The following is a 19,491-nucleotide window of genomic DNA, read 5'->3' on the forward strand; positions in this document are numbered from 1 at the left end:
GTCGTTAAAAAAAGAAATCCTCATAGGTTTGTTGAAAGTCTTCTTCAGGATGACGCCAACTATGACCAAGTCAAATTTAAAGTAATTTTTCTTACTCCAAACTAAACTGTTCAGCTCTGACTATGCACTCAGTGACGAAGCAGGCAGTAAGAGAGGCAGACTAAAGGAGATCAAAAAGGACCTGTTCAATTCAGAGAAGCTCAAAACATATTTTGAGGACAACCCCAGATATCTGCATCTGCTCAGACACAGCAGGGACCCCCATCCTTCTGTTGTCAAACACCACTTAAGGAAGGTACCCGATTGCCTTGTTCCAGAGACATTAAAAGTGTTGTGAATCTGCTGTCACACCAGAAGAGGAAGTTAAAAATTCAAAACCAGCCAGAGTCGTCACGAGCAGTTTCAAGAAGAACATCCAGGTGAAGTACAAGACAAAGATAATAAGAATGGACTCTGTATGAAATGGGCTGTTAAAGCTTTGTGGCCCATGGATTAAATGGACAAAATGGATGAAATGGGCGATGAACGCTGACTTTTATGAACTTTGAGACGAGTGGAAAATGCAAGAAACATCAGTTTGAAGTTGGATTTCGTCAAACCTGATATAACGTATAATACAGTATCAGGAATACAGTATGTGTATCATCTCTTTTCTAATGCAACTGTTCTGGTAACATTGAAAAGGGGCAGCAGTAGCTTAGGAAGCAGAACAGGTCATCCACTAATTGGAAGATCGGCAGTTCGATCCCCAGCTCCTCCATACCACATGTTGAAGTATTCTTGGGCAAGATGCAGAACCCCAAATTGGTCCCAATGGCTGTGTGAGAGCATGTGAATGGTTACTGAGTAGCAGGTGGCACCATGTATGGTAGCCTTGGCCACCAGTGTGTAAATGTATGTGTGAATGGGTGAACGTGACTCGTAGTGTAAAAGCCCTTTGAGTGCTTGGAAGACTAGGAAAGCGCTATTAAAGTGCAGTTCATTTACCATTTACCATTTTTTGTAATTGTTGTGATGTCATCAGGTTAGCCTTGGTGTTGGAAATTACATTTGATTTTAACTTTTTGATGTTTGATATAAATCTTTTTTGTTTAATGTCTTTAAGTACATTTGAGCTTGATGCATAAGATGAAGATAGTTTTCACATATTAAATTCTGCCCTCTTGTCCTGTGTCTCCTCTGTAGCCACGAACTCTGAAGGCAGAGAGATTTACCTGAGGGATATCTGGCCGTCACGGGAAGAGATCCAGGCTGTGGAGAGAACGTTTGTCATCCCATCAATGTTCAAAGAAGTCTATGAGAAGATTGAGGTAGTGTAATCTGTAGTCTGTTGGCAAGAAAATTGGCAAGCAAGTGTTCCTACAGTGTGATGTAGATGTGTGATTGACTGAATCTTCTTACTGTGTTGTATTGTTGCAGAAAGTGAATGAGCGCTGGAACTCTCTGGTTGCTCCATCTGACAAACTCTATACATGGGACCCCAATTCAACCTACATAAAGTCACCACCTTTTTTTGATGGTTTGGTAAATATATATACAGTAATTCAAACATCTTCCCAAAATAATGCAACTGCTGTAGTTACTTAAGGCCAAGGCTGCCATTATTAAAACAGAGTCCTTTAGTGTTAAAAACTAATGATAATAATTTTACCAGAAGTGTGGGAACCAGGAAATATCAAATTTTAAGAGTTTTATAATAAAGTAACTGTAGTCATTTAGGCTAACACAATGGTACAAGTGTCTTTTCAGTTTAAGCTACTAAACGTTCAGTTGTGTTTGCATAAGTTATGAAGCATTAAGCTGAAAACACAGCAGTACCACAGTGGCATGGCATGTCATGTAACACATATCAAGTGCTGCCCCAGCATGCACTAGATGCATCACGCTGCAGCTCATCAACAGACGACCACACAAAGTTATTACTACTTTAACTGAAAGATCTGTACCTCTTCCACCTCTGCATTAGCTTAAAATCGTGTGTGGAGAGCCCTTAATTAAACTTTATTTCTCACCTGAAGAGCTGGGGCCGTATTCACAAACATTCTGAGAGTATTCTCAGAGAGCTCCTAACTTAGCCTAAAAACTTTTAGGAAGGAGTCCTAGCTTAAGGGTGATTTAGGAAAGTTCTCAGAGTAACTCTGAGTGAGGAAGGGACAGAAACTTTTATCTTAGTGAAGAGAAGTGGTTGACCCTGTTGCTAGGTATGATGCACCCTTTTAACAGACGTGATTGGTTGTCAAAGACACGCCCTTTTGTGAGCCTGCAAGTTGTAGACACCCAGTGGAAATGAAATGCACTGCAGCATGAGACTGTGAAAGTCTTGTCATTGTTCATGTGATCACTCTGCTGATGGAAGGCTGAAACAGACCCAAGTCATCACTGCTGCACTGTTGCCTTTTTTCTAGTTTTCCAAATATCTTAGTGTTGTGATCATTTTATTTCTAGCATTATAACATTAGGTGTGAAATATATGCATATCTCTAATGAGATTGACCACACGCATTATCCCAGCATGATCTAATTTGTGACATTTCATTGACTCACTGCCATCGAGTGTTTGGAGAATATTTCTCCAACCTCTTTGTGTTTCCACCATTTTCTCCTCTGATTAAGAAGCTCTTAAGTCTCTTAAAAGTCTAAGATGCTCCGTGAATAACTTTTATTTTTACAAGGACTTAGTCTTAACTTTAAGGATACGTTCTGAGAAAACATCATAATTCTGAGAATTTTTGTAGAATTTTGTCTCTAGGAGCAACTCTTAGTGCTAGGAAGCTTTGTGAAAACGGCCCCTGATCTCCAGAGCACCAGGAAGTATTTTTTGACTATTGTCTTTACAATCACAGCATTGTGAGTCATTTGTAGCACGAGTCATGTGCGCCACTTCACTACTGACCCGTGCGTAAAAGCGCAAACAGTCCCTCAAGGAGAGACAGCCCTGCAGGCAGGGAGAAAGCAGCCCTCGCGAGCTGCTCTCTCTCTCTGCCTGCAGGGCTGTAGGGCTGCAGGCAGGGCTGTCCCTCCTTGAGGCAATGAAAGAGGAAATAATCGCCCCGGCATTTAATCGGCACGGCGTTTAATAAGCAAAATGGGGTCAAACCCCCCGTGGCTATTAGGTGCCCGGCGGGTATTTGCCACCGGGCGACTATTTGGAAATGTATGGTATGTGACAATAATCATATGTGTATAATAACAGTAGAAGTGTGACTAATGATAACAGCAGCAGTAGGAGGCATCTGGCAGGACCACGGCAGCTCTTGTAGGCTGAAATCAAGACGATCACATTAACCAGTGCGCAATCATCAGACTTGACAATTATCACGGGAAAACAATCTTTGTTATATCGAGATAATGAGATAATTAATTCGTTATCACGAGGAAAACAATCTTTGTTATGTCGAGATAACGAAATAATAAGTCGTTATCACGAGATAACAGTGCACAAAAAAAAAAGAAATACGTGGCCGTTCTCGTCTTCCGTAATAAGCAAATGGAAAATGGTATTTTTCTTTTTGCTTAAATGTTTAATTTGAATGTTGGCAGCCCTGGACTTTGTTTTACTAAAATTACCCTGACTGCCACCACTACTGGTACTTCTATTTTTACCACAATGGGAACTTCTGTTTGTAACTATTTATTATAATGCTAATAATTCTGGCTATGGCTTTACTGTATGTTGTATCATGATATCTTTATTCAGACAATGGACCTGCAGCCACCCAAGTCCATACATGATGCCTACGTGCTGCTGAACTTAGGAGACTCGGTCACCACTGACCACATTTCTCCTGCAGGGAACATCGCTAGAAACAGCCCTGCAGCACGCTACCTGACCAACAGAGGGTGAGTCACCTCATTGCTTTCAACTGAAAGCAATTAAGTGCTGGCTTTATGCAGGTTTTCTCTCTTGGTTCAATTTTAATGAGCCATTTGAACTTTAAATAGAGTTCAACTAAATGGTAATAGCCTAGAATAAGCTTTTATCTAAATCTATATACCAAATGTCCATGAAAGCTTTCTGCCTCACACTTCCTGTGTTTTAACAGTTTGAGTCCCCGTGACTACAACTCATATGGCTCACGTCGCGGTAACGACGCTGTCATGGCAAGAGGAACGTTTGCCAATATCCGCCTCTTTAACAAGTTCCTCAACAAGCAGGCACCACAAACCATTCACATGCCAACTGGAGAAACGGTTAGTGTACAACACCTCTCTATAACTTCCTAACAGTTATCATGCAGATGTTGTGTTGTTTGACAGAAATTATCGTTGCATTTCAAGAAAATGCTTTTGCATCAGTTGTATTTTTGTCAACAACAATGAAAACTTGGGCTGCATTCACACCAAACAAAAGTGGCCAAAACACCACTCCTTCCATTTATTTGAATGTGAGTAGCATAACCAGGCTGTGGCGTTGGGGCTGTAGGAGAACCAGCGGAATGTGAGGAAAAGCTGAAACAGAATTGACTTTTGGAGAAATGCAATCTGACATCACACTGTGGTGGCCAATCATATAACCATTGATCAGACTGAAAGACACCTGCAGTCCATGGTTACAAGTAATAGAGTCTACTTCTATTGTTAAATATTAATGAGTTCTATAAATAACATTGAGGGTTGTTAATAACATTGATTGACTTATCGACCTATCGACGGACACCGACACAAACACTTAAAGGAATCATGGTGTTCATGTCTTTCTTTTAATGACAGCAGTCAGTACAACAACTGAACAATTATTTGAAATGTACATTGGACTAAACATCATTGTTGGGGGCAGGGCGCCCTCCTAATATAATGGTAGGGGAAACACTGCTTCTGGGACAACATATCATCCAGCAAAACTAGTTATCATGACAGGCCTATGTGTGTACTGTGTGTGTACACATTTGTCAGCACATTAAAGCCACCACAGTAATGATAATGGAAAATGAGTTCTACAGATCTTTTAAGCCACAAGTTATTTACCAAAGACAAATATTCGCTGAGGAGCTGGTTTTCAATAATTGGTTTCCCCCCTCCACTCCCCCACAAATGGGCCACTTAAGTGACACTCCCACACTAACCCTGCAGCAAATTGTCGCAACGGCTGATTTGGTGTAAATACAACCTCATGCATGCCGCTTCTGTTCAAGCTTCAAGCAAAGACCTTTTGCTTGACCTCTCTCAGGAACTGTTGTATATTTGTCCCTGTTTGTCCAGCTGGATGTGTTTGATGCTGCAGAGAGATATCAGCAGTCCGAGACCCCTCTGCTGGTCCTCGCAGGGAAGGAGTATGGCTCAGGCAGCTCCAGAGACTGGGCTGCAAAGGGCCCCTTTCTACTGGTGAGGGTCACTTCTTTATACGCAGTTAAAGAAAATACATACTATTTTGTAAACAATATTAAGCTAGAATTAGAATGATGGGGATGCTTTGTTTGTTTGTTTGTTTTTGACACAAAAAACATGCAGTTTGTTCTGCATGTTAGAAAACTTGTTACCATGGAGATATGACGAACAGAGACTTAAATAGTGGATGAGACTTTCTGCTGAAATGGTTGCAGTATAATTTAGTTTTTCAAAGGTGCTGACAGCATGTGATATGATAATACATAATTTTGGGCTTTATTGTAACTGCTGGTCTTAAATTAATAGTCTGTATGTCCATGATACATGAATGAAAATACATAAAATAAAGCATACAGATGAATTGATAAATTCAGTCAGAACATTTGGAAAAGAAAGTTGCAGAATTTTCCATATTGGTATCGGTTATTGGCCAAATGAGCTGTTATACAATGGCATGTCAGATATTGGCAAAAAATCCCTTCAGAAGAGAGAAAGAAGAGCGCTAAACAATAATTGAGAACATGCGACCTTGTTAGAGTAGCGCCAGCAATTTTCCAACTACTGAGAATTTGGTCAAACAAGAGCTAAACAACCAACCAGTCGACTAACTGACCAGAAGTTTACAGCCCTAGTGCTTTGGTCAGATGTGTTTTAAAGTGTCAAGACTGAACCTTTTTGTTTTTGTATTTAGGGTATAAAGGCAGTTTTGGCAGAGAGCTATGAGCGGATCCACCGCAGTAACCTGGTTGGGATGGGGGTGATTCCCCTGGAGTATCTCCCAGGAGACACTGCTGACAGCTTGGGACTGACCGGCCGAGAGCGCTACACCATCGTCATCCCCGAGCAGCTCACACCTAGGATGATGGTAGATGTGAAGGTTCGTTAAAGACACTTAAGTGTAGAACTGGGACATCTTTGCACTGCTGAGGTGATGTGATACTTGATGTTGTCTCTCTCTGCCCTCGCAGCTTGACACAGGAAAAACATTCCAAGTGCGGATGAGGTTTGACACCGACGTGGAGCTGGCATATTTCCACCATGGAGGAATCCTCAACTACATGATCCGCAAGATGTCTGAAAACTAACGTGCCAAGTACAGTACAGAGCGAGAGCAACGTGCCATCCCTGTAACTCTCAGCTACAGTCCAACATGGCAACACCATAGTGAGTTCATGTCAACGGTTGACAGAAGAATAGCGTCCAAAAGTAATCCAATCATTGTCCATGTACGGTGGAAAGAGCCTTTTACAGACAGTTATCACTATGTTCTCATTTTTGAGAATGCTGCTACTTGTTTTATTTACATAGCAAAGCTGGGGGGAGTATATATGAGATGTGGATATTTAATTAAGATATGCAAGATTAGATGATGTTAAAGAGTTAGAAAGTAGAGATGCATCAATCGATCAGCTGGTGACCAGCATCCGCCAATTTTCAGCTTGATCAGTTGTAACTGATGACCAGCTGGTCAGTCTCAGATATATAGGATCCTAATCCAAACAGATTTACATGCATGTGTGACACATTGTTAAACGTCGCACATACAGTGGCACAGACACTAACCAACTATTGTCACAGCTTCTGCCACCCATTTCCATTTCCACTTCATCAAATACAGGTGCTTCGTCACGCCCCATCATTAGTGACTTTTCTGACCTTCTTCTTTGAGTATTTATAGATCTGTTGCTCCTGTTCTCTTTTGGGAAAGTGAAACACATGAGACAAAGTGGGATATACTGCAGATGGATTTGATTCATACAAAGGTTTGTGCAGTAACCGGAGCACTTTTTATTTAGAGTCTGAGTGAGAGAGCATCCTCTAACCTGCTGCAGTTTGGGAGAAAATGTAAAAGGTATTTAATTGTCAGTGTTTTATTAACGACATACAGTTAAATTTTCTATAAAGATACATACCCTCTGCAGTTGTAAATAAAAGCCCTGCCAATATGTGTGAATTTTAATTCATTTATATCCTCCATTATGAAAAAATAGCATTCTTTGGTAGCCTGATGCTAATGGCAGTACTCACCGGGTTGTTAAATTGTCTCTGTTTGTGTTCGTCTGTCTGCATGATATCTCAAGACGGCTCCAGGGAATCTCTTCAAATTTGGCACAAATATCCACTTGGGCTCAACGATGAACCGATTAGATTTTGGTGGTCAAAGATCAAGGTCACTGTGACCTTGTCTGCCTCATTCTCGTGAACACGATATCTCAAGAACACCTTGAGGGAATTTCTTCACATTTGGCACAAACATCACTTGAACTGAATAGAAAACAGATTAGAATTTTGTGGCAGAAAGTCAAAGTTCAAGGTCAGTGTGACCTCACATAACATGTTTTTGGCCATAACTTAATAATTCATTTGCAAATAATGACAACAGCTTCACACAAAGGTGTAATGGAATGAAATAATGAAGTGATGACATTTTATATCCCAAAGGTCAGCTTTCACTATGACATAATGTTCTGCAAAAACAACAGCACTTTTCTGGCCATTATTAACCGTCATATCTCAGGAACAGAAGGGGAAGTATTTGGTCAGATACTAAATTGGTGACGCTCATCTTGAAACTGTGCTGGTTGAATAGATCTGTGTGTGAAGTATCCATGTTTTCACAGACGTGGATATAAACTGTAAGAGAAACTTGTGGGTGTAGGCATACAACTGAAACATGCCAGACTTTCTGTCGGGATGTCGTGAGGTGTTCCAAATGCAGCATTGATTGTTGTCTATGATGACACACTACATGAGATAAAACGATGGATTGTCACACACAACACTCATTGTCGTTCACAATCTGAGCCAACCCAGTACGACGCCACGTCAGGCTATAATTGGGCTGATATCCTGTAGTCTAAACCCAGCATTACAGTTTCAGGAAGAGATGAAATAGGTATCACCCAAAATCGGAATCGGAAGGTCAGACTTTAAAAATTGGAAATCGGAAACGTCCAAGAAAATTGGTGCATCTCTATGAAAAAAAGGGGGGGGAGGCACTACTTTTGTTTTGAGTTTGAGCTGAGCCAAGGCAAAGGACTACCACTCTACAGTGTGGGTCTTTATTTTTTTCAGTTTTGATGACATTTAACTGCTGCTCTATAGCTGGGTTTAAAGATGTGTACCTTGAAGGTACCAACTGGTACGACAGCACAAAGTAGTGAAAATGTCAGACTGTCAGTGAGTACTACATACTGATACTTCAGAGAGTAATCCTGTCAATCTCAAGTCATAAATTCTGTCCTCCCCAGCAGTATCTGCAGTGTTTGCATTCTTTCATATCAGCAAGATGTTTCACCTTATTTCATTAGTGAACATTCCGCTCTGTTGCCATATCTACATAGTTTCATTCCCTGATAATACAGCAGGTTTACCGTGGAGATGTGTGTTATTGAAAAGGAAAAGATAACTGTGTCTCTGCCGACATCAGAAAACACAAGCAGCCAATCACAGTAGGCACAGTAGCCTCAATGTATTCTCACAAAACTGCATAACTTCTGACACATGTAGCCAGCACAGGTAAAGTTAACCTCTGATGCACAAGTAGAAATCCAACATAGCAAGACAGTGTGAGGAGTGTATCCAACACCCTACATCTTTCGTTGCCATGGCCAGATAAAGGTCCCTGTTGAGTTTTTAGTAGCCCTGTAGAGAAATGTTTTTTGTGTGCCCCATTTTGTTAGCACAAGGAGATGATGTGATACACATTTCAGCCAATGGTTTGATACTTCTCTACTGATCAGCAGGTGGCAGTGGTTTGCTGAGATATGCAACACAATAGCAGGGAATAGGAAGGTTGATGTAAACAGTGCAGGTGTCAAACTATTCTAGTGAGTAATGCTGAATGAAAACTCCACGGAGCGCCTTAAATTGCTGCTCATATCATCATCTGCAGCCATGCAGAGTGCACTGTTCTGCTATGATAAGAGTGAAACCTAACTGTAGCTGTTAAAAGATTTGGTCTGAGGCTGAACTCAAGCATCCATTCCTTCCCCTGTGGCACCTTCCAAGGGCTGGATTAACACTCATGTTGATTCTGGTTTTATGCCTTCACGCTGGCAGTGGCCGTGACCAGAGGCATTCTGCTTTCAGGTCGTCCATCCCTCCCATTATTGTGAAGCCAGTATCTCTAGAACAAATGGAGGGAATTTTCTCAAATTTGGCACAAAAAGTCCACTTCGGCTCAAAAATGAACTTCCTAGAATTTGGTGGTTTAGGGTCAAGGTCAGGGTCACTGTGACCTCACAATAACTCAATAATTCATTTGTTAATCACAACAAATTTTCACACAGTTGTTTAATAGGATAAAATGATGAAGTGATCAAGTGAAGTGATGGTCAAAGGTCACTGTGACCTTGCATCTGTTGCATTGTCATAAACACAATATTTAAAGAACACCTTGAGGGAATTTCTTCAAATTTGGCATAAACATTCACTTGGACTCAGCAATAAACTGGTTAGATTTTGGTGGTCATAGATCACTTTGACCTTGTATCCATCTCAGTCTTATGAACGCTGTATCTTGAAAATGACTCGAGGAATTTTCCTCAAATTTTGCACAAACGTCCACTTGGGAGTCAAAAATGAACTGACCAGAATTTGGTGGTCAAAGGTCAAGGTCACTGTGACCTCACAAAATGTTTTGAGCTGTAACTCAAGAATTCATTTGATATTAGTATTCACACATAGCTTCACACAAATGACTAATAGGATTAAATGATAAAGTGATGACATTTTGTATCCAGAAGATCAATGGTCAGCTTCTCTGTGACATCATAATGTTCTGCAAAAACACTTTTCTGGCCATTATTATACATCATAACTCAGAAACAGAAGGGAAGACATTTGGTCAAATACTGAATTGGTAAAACGAATCTCACTAACCTGGGCTGATTGTATAGATCAGTGATTCCCAATTTGTGGATCACGGTCCAGAAGTGGGTCATTTTGAATAGACCACAAGTGACTCGCGAACATGTCAAGTTTGTAAAAAACATAATTTATTTTGACGTACAGTGAATTTCCAGCACAGAGCTTATAATTTGAAGTGCCGTTTCCTGCTGTAGAGTGAGTGACTAACGGACAGCTACTTGACAGAGAAAGCAAACTAGCTTGACGTGATGGCATAACTTAAATATGACGCTGAATGTATTAAACTGTATGGACCTTGAACTAAAGACTAATGAGAAATCTGGACCCTGTGGCTTGACCAGTTGGGAACCACTGGTATATATCTTCAGTGCTTCCGAGAGGAAGATGTGTGCAAAGCATCCACTTTACCTGCAACTTTACTGGTAATTGTAGTTAACAGTGACAATGAGAAGCAGATAAACCACCGGACCGAGTAGTAGTAGTACAGAGTAGAGGTGTCAATAAAGTCCTAACAATGCCCATCTCTTGTTAAAAATGATAAAAAGACCCATGTTGTAATAATTCAGAAGTCCTCTTTTAAAGCAAGAATTGTGTAGTGATTTTAAAGTTTATCCTTAACATTGTTAAAGAATCAGCTTTTTTTATGTGGACAAGAAGTTCTTGAAGTGCTCAGAAAAAAAAATAAACATTTGGTTATCTGATGTGGAAGAGCTTGTGATAAAAGCTCCTGAGAAGCTACAGCATGGACCCTGTGTGGATGTCATCAGGGATTATGTTGGTGATAATATGATATTATTGATGGTGCTGGACCAGTGAATCATAAAGGAAGATATTTGGCTTGACTAGACTGAGAGTGGACTATTATTGTGGTTACTCCTTCAGCGAAACCCTCTGTGGTGAAATACCGTATCACAATAATGGTTACCTTCTATCGCACACCGTTCAGCTGTTTCCTCTTCAGGTTGTCGTCTTATTCATAATCATTTTCATGTTTCTCTTCATCTTACAGTCAAGAAAACATACCTGTTTGTTCTTCGCTCATTCCAAGCTTTGATTGTAAATCTGCTTATGTTTTTGTTATTGACTGCCTTATTAACTGCATATGTGATCGTCCTGATTTAAAGCTGTTTGAGTCTTTTTGCCCTTTTATCCTGAAACACTAATCATTTTGATTCTGAAGACTGACAAATGTTCATGTTCATTATACTGTCTGAATGCATTGTCTGCAAGTCATAGATTACTGAAAACATAATAAAAACTGTTTTTTTTTTTGTAATTTTTTTCTGTCCTTAGAGTTCTTAGATTGTGTTTTAACTATTTATTTTAAGGATTATTTTTTTGGGGCTTTTTGCCTTTACTGAAACAGGACAGAGTGAAATGGGGTGAGAAAGAGAGTGGGGGTTGACATGCAGCAAAGGGTTGCAAGCCGGAGTTGAACCTGCGACTGCTGCAGCAAGGCATCGCCTCTGTACATGGGGCGCCGGCACTATCCACTACACTACCGATGCCCCAACTGTATTTTTTCTAAGACAGGGAAATTAGAGATGTGCATCAGGTTAGTCAGCTTGAAGATCATGGTTTTCTGCACAGAACTTCAAACACTATTACGAGACTACATTGGAATGCTTTTTTTAACACACTGGGGAATATGAGCCTTAAAATAGTCCCCAGAGCTCTGAAATTCCAAAAAATGAACTGCCGGCTGTTTTTACTCTGCTGGCACCAATCCTAGATTACCCTCAAAGAATTGTCCTAAGTTTGGAGATAAAGTGAGCTTTTAAACCACTCTCCAACTCTATCTGCAGTCCAAATATTTAAACAGGTAGGAGAAATGAGAGCTTTGTGGTCGGCTAGGTTGTCTCTGATGTACCTTCATACAAAAGCAGTAGCCATGGAGTCAAATCTGCTGGGGGGGTCTGACAGCAGGGGTGTAAATACAGACAGTGCAGGCAGTGTGATTGCACTGGGGCCCCTGGGGTGGAGGGGCCAGTAGAGAGATCGGGCCCCTGCAAGTGATTCAGATTGCCACCTTGGAAATATACCTGTGTTCAAATAAAAATTATAAAAAAAAAAAGAATATTAATAATCTAAAAATGATGCCATTTGCTCTATATGTCTTCAAAAAGACAAACTCAAATGTGTCATGGTTTTCTATTTTCTTTTTACTTTTTGAAATAGTAGCTATCTAAAACAAAGTGATATGCTTTTTTTCTATATAAGCTATAAAATCTATAAATACACCATAAAAAGTATCCAATTAAATGATTAGAGGCCTACTTTCTTTGAGATTTTTGTCAGATATGTATGATGATTGCTGGGTAGTATGCCTTTTGATGTTGTACAATGTCAAGTATCTAAACTAAGCACAAAAAGCAAGGAAATTTGTGTTTGGTAGATTATTTCTTTGTTGTAACAATGCTTCTTGGCAATTAATCTTATACCGTTGGAAAGCCTGTTTATTTCCCAAATTTTTCATGGGCGCAACCCACATACTCAGCCCTGCTGCTCATCCCACAACTGCATGTTCCTTACAAATGTGGCACCATTTAAAAGGGAAATAAACAGGCTTTCCAATGGTATATGAATGACTGCCAAGAAGCATTGTTACAAAGAAATAATCTACCAAACACAAATTTCCTTACTTTTTGTGCTTAGTTTATTTGTGTCAAGACAATACTTGCACAATAGCTTGCACTGGGGTCTATCATAACTGACTTGCACCACTGTCTGACCCTTTTTTTTAGCAACAACTGATGGGAACTCCCATCACCAAAACCACTTACAACTTCTGCCTCACTATTGATAACTCTACTCTGCATTCCTCCCCACACATCTGTAACCATGGAGTTATTTTCGACAACAACCTCATTTATGGTAATTGGACTGCACTTAAATAGCGACTTTCTCGTCATCTGACCACTTAAAGCGCTTTTTCCACTATCACATTCATCCATTCACACACACACACATTCATGGCCGAGGCTGCCATAGTAGGTGCTACCCTCTACTCAGTTTTTTTAAACACTCACACACGGATGGAACAGCCACAACCACAGGGGCACCTCAGTGGCACAGGAAACACCAGGCTTCCACGGAGGATACCATATCCACCATGCTTCACTCGGTCCTGTCTCACCTTGACCGCACACCTACACCAGGATCCTGTATGGACTTAAGTTCAGTGTTTAACACCATCATTCCCCAGAGACTAACAGATACATTGCTTCAACTCGTCGTTAACACCACCACCTGTCTCTGTATCCTGGACTTTCTGACTGAGAGACCTCAGCCAGTCCGAGTTGGCAACATGACCTCCAACACAATATGCTGCGCACAGGATGCCCTCAAGGTTGTGTACTAAGCCCTTTGATGTTTACACTGCTTAAACATGGCTGTGTAGCGAGACACCAGGGGAACCAGATTTTCAAGTTTGTGGATGACACCACAGTTGTGGGGCATATCCACATGGACAATGAAGACATGTACAGGGAATAGATAGATAGATAGATAGATAGATAGATAGATAGATTCCTTTATTGTCATTGTATAGAATACAACGAAATTCAAAACCCAAGGCAGAGAACGGAGCTCATTTAAAAGAAATAAAGAGTAAAAAAAAATGGCGAGATAAAATACATACATACATACATACACTTTGTGTTTATGAGGTGTATGTGTTGTTAGGTATGGGTTCAGGTTTGTAGGCTTGTGTTCAATGTGGTGATGGCTCTGGAATAAAAGCTGTTTAACAGTCTGGTGGTTCTGGTTTTAACTGTCCGGTAACGCCTGCCTGTTCAGACAGATGATGGGCTGGGTGGGATGGATCCTGCAGAATGTTGATAGTTTTCTGAAGACAGCGGGAGTTGAAAATGTCTTCCAGGGTAGGTAGGTGTGTTTTTGTGATTTTCTGTGCAGCTTTGATAACCCTCTGCAGGGCCTTTTTATCAGCTGCAGTGCTGCTGCCATACCACACAAGGATCCCCTAAGTCAGCACACTTTACACGGAACAGTGGTAGAAGGACAGCAGCAGGTGTTGTGGGAGGTTGAGCTTCCTGAGAGCCCTCAGGAAGTATAGTCACTGCTGTGCTCTACCGATCAGGCAGTGAGTGTTGTGTGCCCATGTAAGATCCTCAGAAAGGTATGTGCCCAGGAACTTAAAAGTTGCCACCTTCTCCACACTTTGTCCATTTATCTCCAGCAGCTGATGATCATTTCTCTTCCTCCTGAAATCAACGATCATTTCTTTTGTTTTCTTAATATTCAAAGCCAGGTTGTTTACTGAACACCACTCAGTCAGCCTCCAGACCTCCTCCCTGTAAGCTGTCTCATCACCTTCATTGATCAGGCCCACCACTGTTGTGTCATCTGCGAATTTAATGATGACATTGGTGTTGTGGCTGGCTGTGCAGTCATGTGTGTAAAGTTAGTACAGGAAGGGGCTCAGGACACAACCTTGTGGGGCTCCTGTGCTGAAAGACAAAGAGGAGGAGTGGTGGGGGCCCATTCTCACTGACTGTGGCCGGTTGGTTAAGAAGTCTCGTATCCACAGGCAGATGTTATGATGGAGGCCAAGGTCGGACATCTTGTGAAACAGTCTGCTTGGAAGGATCGTATTAAATGCGGAACTGTAGTCCAAAAACAACAGCCATGCATATGTTCTTGGTTTTTCCAGATGGAGCAGTACAGTGTGGAGGGCAGTGGAGATGGTGTCATCTGTTGATCGGTTTGATCTGTATGCATACTGATGGGGATCTAGTGTGTTTGGGAGAGCAGCCTTGATGTTTTTCAGCACCAATCTCTCCAGGCACTTCATGACAATGGGTGTTAAAGCCATTGGCCGGTAGTCATTGAGGCCTGTTATTTTAGACTGTTTGGGTAGTGGCACAATAGTGGAGGTTTTAAGGCAGGTGGGGACAGAGCACTGTGACAGAGATATGTTGAAAATGTCAGTGAATACCACAGCCAGCTCCCCGGCACAGTCTTTGAGGACACGTCCTGGGACACCAGGGGGCCAGCTGGGCCAGCTGCTTTCCATGTGTTGATATGGCTGAATGCACGCCTCACCTCGTATGGCTGCAGAGTAAGTGCCTGGTTGTTTGTAGGTAATGCAGGTACTGGGGCAGTGGTCTCTCCTGCAGTGGTGTCTCCCGCATGGTGGCTGAAGAAGTGGTTGAGTTCCTCGGATAGTGCAGCGCTGAGAATGAGGTCTCTGGTCCCAGACTTCCATCATGGTCATGAAGCGTGCCCAATAGAGACTGCATTTCCTCAGGAAATTAAAACAAACTTCCCTCCCACCAGCATCCTCACTACATTCTACAGAGGTGTGGTTGAGAGCGTTGTGACATATTGTATTTCCACCTGGTATGCCAGCTGCAATGTGTCAGACAAAAAGGCCCATTTGAGGATCACTGGAGTGCCACTACCCCTCTTCAATCAATCAATCAATCAATTTTATTTATAAAGCCCAATATCACAAATCACAATTTGCCTCACAGGGCTTTACAGCATACGGCATCCCTCTGTCCTTATGACCCTCACAGCAGATAAGGAAAAACTCCCCAAAAAAACCCTTTAACAGGGAAAAAAAACGGTAGAAACCTCAGGAAGAGCAACTGAGGAGGGATCCCTCTTCCAGGACGGACAGACGTGCAATAGATGTCGTACAGAACAGATCAGCATAATAAATTAACAGTAATCCGCATGACACAATGAGACAGAGAGAGAGAGTGAGAGAGAGAGAGAGAGAGAGAGAGAGAGATGCAGGTAATGACAGTAGCTTGCAACAACATTAATGAAAGTAATAATATTATAGTTATAGTTCTGGCTACTGTGGTACAATATGTTGAAAGTATGTATTAATATCTGGCAGTATACATGTGTGACAATAGTCATATGTGTATAATAACAGTAGAAGTATGACTAATGACTAATGATGGCAGCAGCAGCAGGAGGCATCTGGCAGGACCACGGCAGTAGCACAACCACACACGTCACGCTGTCCAGGCACCGCTGCGGTATGAGTTAATCTGAGAGACAGTGGAGCACAAAGGCTCCGGAGAAGAAGCCGAGTTAGCAAGATGCAGTAATAGAATACGAGAGAGAGAGAGAGAGAGAGAGAGAGAGAGAGAGAAGGAGAGAAGGTGCCCGGTGTATTATAGGGGGGTCCTCCGGCAGACTAGGCCTAAGTCAGCCTAACTAGGGGTTGGTACAAGGCAAGCCTGAGCCAGCCCTAACTATAAGCTTTATCAAAGAGGAAAGTCTTAAGTCTAGTCTTAAATGTGAAGACGGTGTCTGCCTCCCGGACCGTAACAGGAAGATGATTCCACAGGAGAGGAGCCTGATAGCTGAAGGCTCTGGCTCCTGATCTACTTTTGGAGACTTTAGGGACCACGAGTAACCCTGCGTTTCAGAGCGCAGTGTTCTGGTGGGAAAATATGGCACTATGAGCTCTCTAAGATATGACAGAGCTTGACCATTTAGAGCTTTATAAGTTAATAGTAGGATTTTAAATTCAATTCTGGATTTTACAGGGAGCCAGTGCAGAGAAGCTAAAACAGGAGAAATATGATCTCGTTTCTTAGTTCCTGTTAGTACACGTGCTGCTGCATTCTGAATTAGCTGGAGAGTTTTTAAGGACTTACTAGAGCTACCTGATAATAGAGAGTTACAGTAATCCAGCCTAGAGGTAACAAAAGCGTCTTCCAGGGCATCATCAGGGATCCTTCACACCCTCTCCACAGGCACTTTGAACTGCTGCCATCAGACAAATGCTACCGCAGCATCAAGTCTAGGGCCAGTAGACTGCTTAACAGCTTCCTCCCACAGGCTGTTAGGATGCTAAACAGTTAAACTGGACTCTCCATTCCATGTACCTTATACATACTACACATCACTGCACATGGTCACTTTAAATGCCAAATGCCAGTTGTCACTTTTTCTGAAAATGGTCACTGCTGATGTGTGAGTGTCATACTGGACTTTTAGTTTGTGATTTATTGCTGGATATTTAGGGTTTGATTGTATTTTATTGATGTCTATTTATGATATTAGTATTTATTAATTAAGTGTTGGAACCACCCCCTGCAAACACTTTCGTTTTACCAGCATTACTGTTGTATGTTGGTGAGATGACAATTAAAGCCTGATTTTATCTGATTGATTTGATTGGGAGCAATTTGGGCAATTTTAATATCTTGCTCAAGGATACTTTGACATGCAGACTGGAGGAGCTTCTTCTGATTGGTGGGCGACCCGCTCTACCTCCTTAGCCACAGCCACCTCCATTTATGACGTTATCATTTTGTTAACACTTTGCAAAAACAATTGACACTGACATAGCCTACAAAATCTTCATACTACTTTCTAGTTTTCCATTGTTTAATACTTTTGAAAGCACTGAAATAGAGACAGTATGGTGTTTTACATTGATTGTACCCACAGCAGTTGAGCAAAGGCTTCTGCTGGGGTAATAATAGTAATACATTGGATTTATATAGCACTTTTCTGGATACTTTACATAAAATAACATCAAAGCAAAGGAAAAACACAATACAAAGATGAAATAATCCATAAGAAGGGAAAGACTGCAAAGAGAGAGAATAAGAATACAATTTTTATAGGTTGTAGGCAGTTTTGAAGAGGTGTGTTTTGAGAGATTTCTTGAAGGTGGAGAGTGAGAGGGAGTCTCTGATGTCTTTAGGGAGTGAATTAAGGAGAGTGGGAGCAGTAATCGAGAAGGCCCTGTGTGATGTCAAGGGAGACGTTATGGCTGGATTTGATAAGAGATTTGGGACCGATGATGATGATGACTTCTGATTTGTCACAGTTAAGCTGAGGAAGTTGTTTAGAGCTAGGATCTTATTTCAGTGATGCAGCTGGTGAGGGTAGAGTGAGTGGCAGGAGTGATGGCTTTGGTGGAGATGTGGAGCTGAATGTCGTCTGCGAAGCAGTGAAACTGAAGTCCATGACAGTGGATTATTTGACCAAGGGGGAGAATGTGCAGGGTGAACAGGAGGGGACCAAATGACCAATCCTGAATATGAACTCACATCTGTTAGAGAGGTAGGATTTGAGCCAGGAGAGTGCAGTGCCGGTAATGTTAAAAGCGGTTTCAAAAAACAGCAACACCACTTGGACACACCACTCAGAACTGTACACTGTAACAATGATGCCAGTGAAGCAGTACCTGGGCATCATCTGCAAACTGAATGGGTCAGCAGGGAGAGTCTGGCATATTTGGGCATATTTGGATATTATGGCCTTACTTCATACAGTGAGGGGGAATATTGTCCCTGTGATCTAACTGCTCATTTTAGCAGCTAGATGGAGCGCTGAGAGTGTTAATGACATGGAACACATGGATCTGTACTGAGAGGCTGATAACGTGACCAGCATTATTGTATTTCAGTCAAACTAAATGTGAAAATGATGTGTTGTTAATGAAGTTGGGGGTGTGCATTTACAAGTCAAGAGTTGGAAAAAAATCCTTGAGGGAATTTCTTTAAATTTGACACAAAGATTGACTTGGACTCGAGAATCAACTGATTAGATTTTGGCAATCAAGGGTCAAATGTCAAGGTCAGTGTGACCCTGCATCCATCTCATTCTCAGGAATGCATTATCGTAAGAACACCTTTAGGGAATTCTGTCAAATTTGGCACAAACATTCACTTGGACTCATAGATGAACTGATTAGATGGTGGTCGTAGGTCAAAGGTCAAGGTCACTGTAACCTTGAACTGCCAGGCTTTACAGCCTCATAATGGTGGTGACATTAAGTCATGCAACTGTGGTGTAGTTTATAGCTTTATGTGTTTATAGCTTAATGCAGAGGTAGACAACCTGTGGCTCTGGTGCCAGATGTGGCTCTGTGGCCGTTTTTCAGTGGCTCCCTGTGGCTTTGAAAAAAAAAATCATATTGAAACATATAATGGCTTTTTTTAGCATTTTAATTTCCGTTTATCATCATTGTAGGCCTAAAGAAATTATGCAGCCATGCATCAAACACAAAAAAATTGTTTTGTCAACTCCAAATTTTGCCAAACCTCAAGAGCAGTGGCTCCCTAGCTAGGTTAGCTATGGATTCCAAATCCAGAAAAGTGAAATTTCAGAGGGGAAAAGAGAATTTAATAATTTGTGGACAGCTGCATTTGCTTTCACTGGCAGCTGTGCAACGTTAAAGTTCCAGATGATCATAAATTGCTCACTACAGAATAGCCACCTTGAGGTAAAACATAATAATGAATGCTTATTTTGACCCACTTGTAATATTGATTGACTAGTTTAGGGTTAATA

At 41.4% G+C, this 19,491-nt stretch overlaps 1 protein-coding gene across 2 annotated transcripts in view; it reads left to right on the forward strand.

Moving 5' to 3' along the window:
* The window catches only part of aco1 (aconitase 1, soluble), a 37,883-nt gene extending 26,410 nt beyond the window's left edge, over positions 1 to 11,473 (forward strand). For both annotated transcript variants that reach the window (XM_078164831.1, XM_033609771.2), the window contains exons 15-21: positions 1,186 to 1,310; positions 1,420 to 1,524; positions 3,698 to 3,840; positions 4,044 to 4,191; positions 5,200 to 5,322; positions 6,017 to 6,202; positions 6,294 to 11,473. In XM_078164831.1, coding sequence (XP_078020957.1) covers positions 1,186 to 1,310; positions 1,420 to 1,524; positions 3,698 to 3,840; positions 4,044 to 4,191; positions 5,200 to 5,322; positions 6,017 to 6,202; positions 6,294 to 6,410 — 947 coding nt within the window. In that variant the 3' untranslated portion in view covers positions 6,411 to 11,473. The remainder of the gene's footprint in view (positions 1 to 1,185; positions 1,311 to 1,419; positions 1,525 to 3,697; positions 3,841 to 4,043; positions 4,192 to 5,199; positions 5,323 to 6,016; positions 6,203 to 6,293) is intronic.
* The last annotated feature ends 8,018 nt before the right edge of the window (positions 11,474 to 19,491 follow it).

The sequence above is a fragment of the Epinephelus lanceolatus genome, chromosome 22 (genome assembly GCF_041903045.1).
Source record: "Epinephelus lanceolatus isolate andai-2023 chromosome 22, ASM4190304v1, whole genome shotgun sequence".
Lineage (NCBI taxonomy): Eukaryota > Metazoa > Chordata > Actinopteri > Perciformes > Serranidae > Epinephelus > Epinephelus lanceolatus.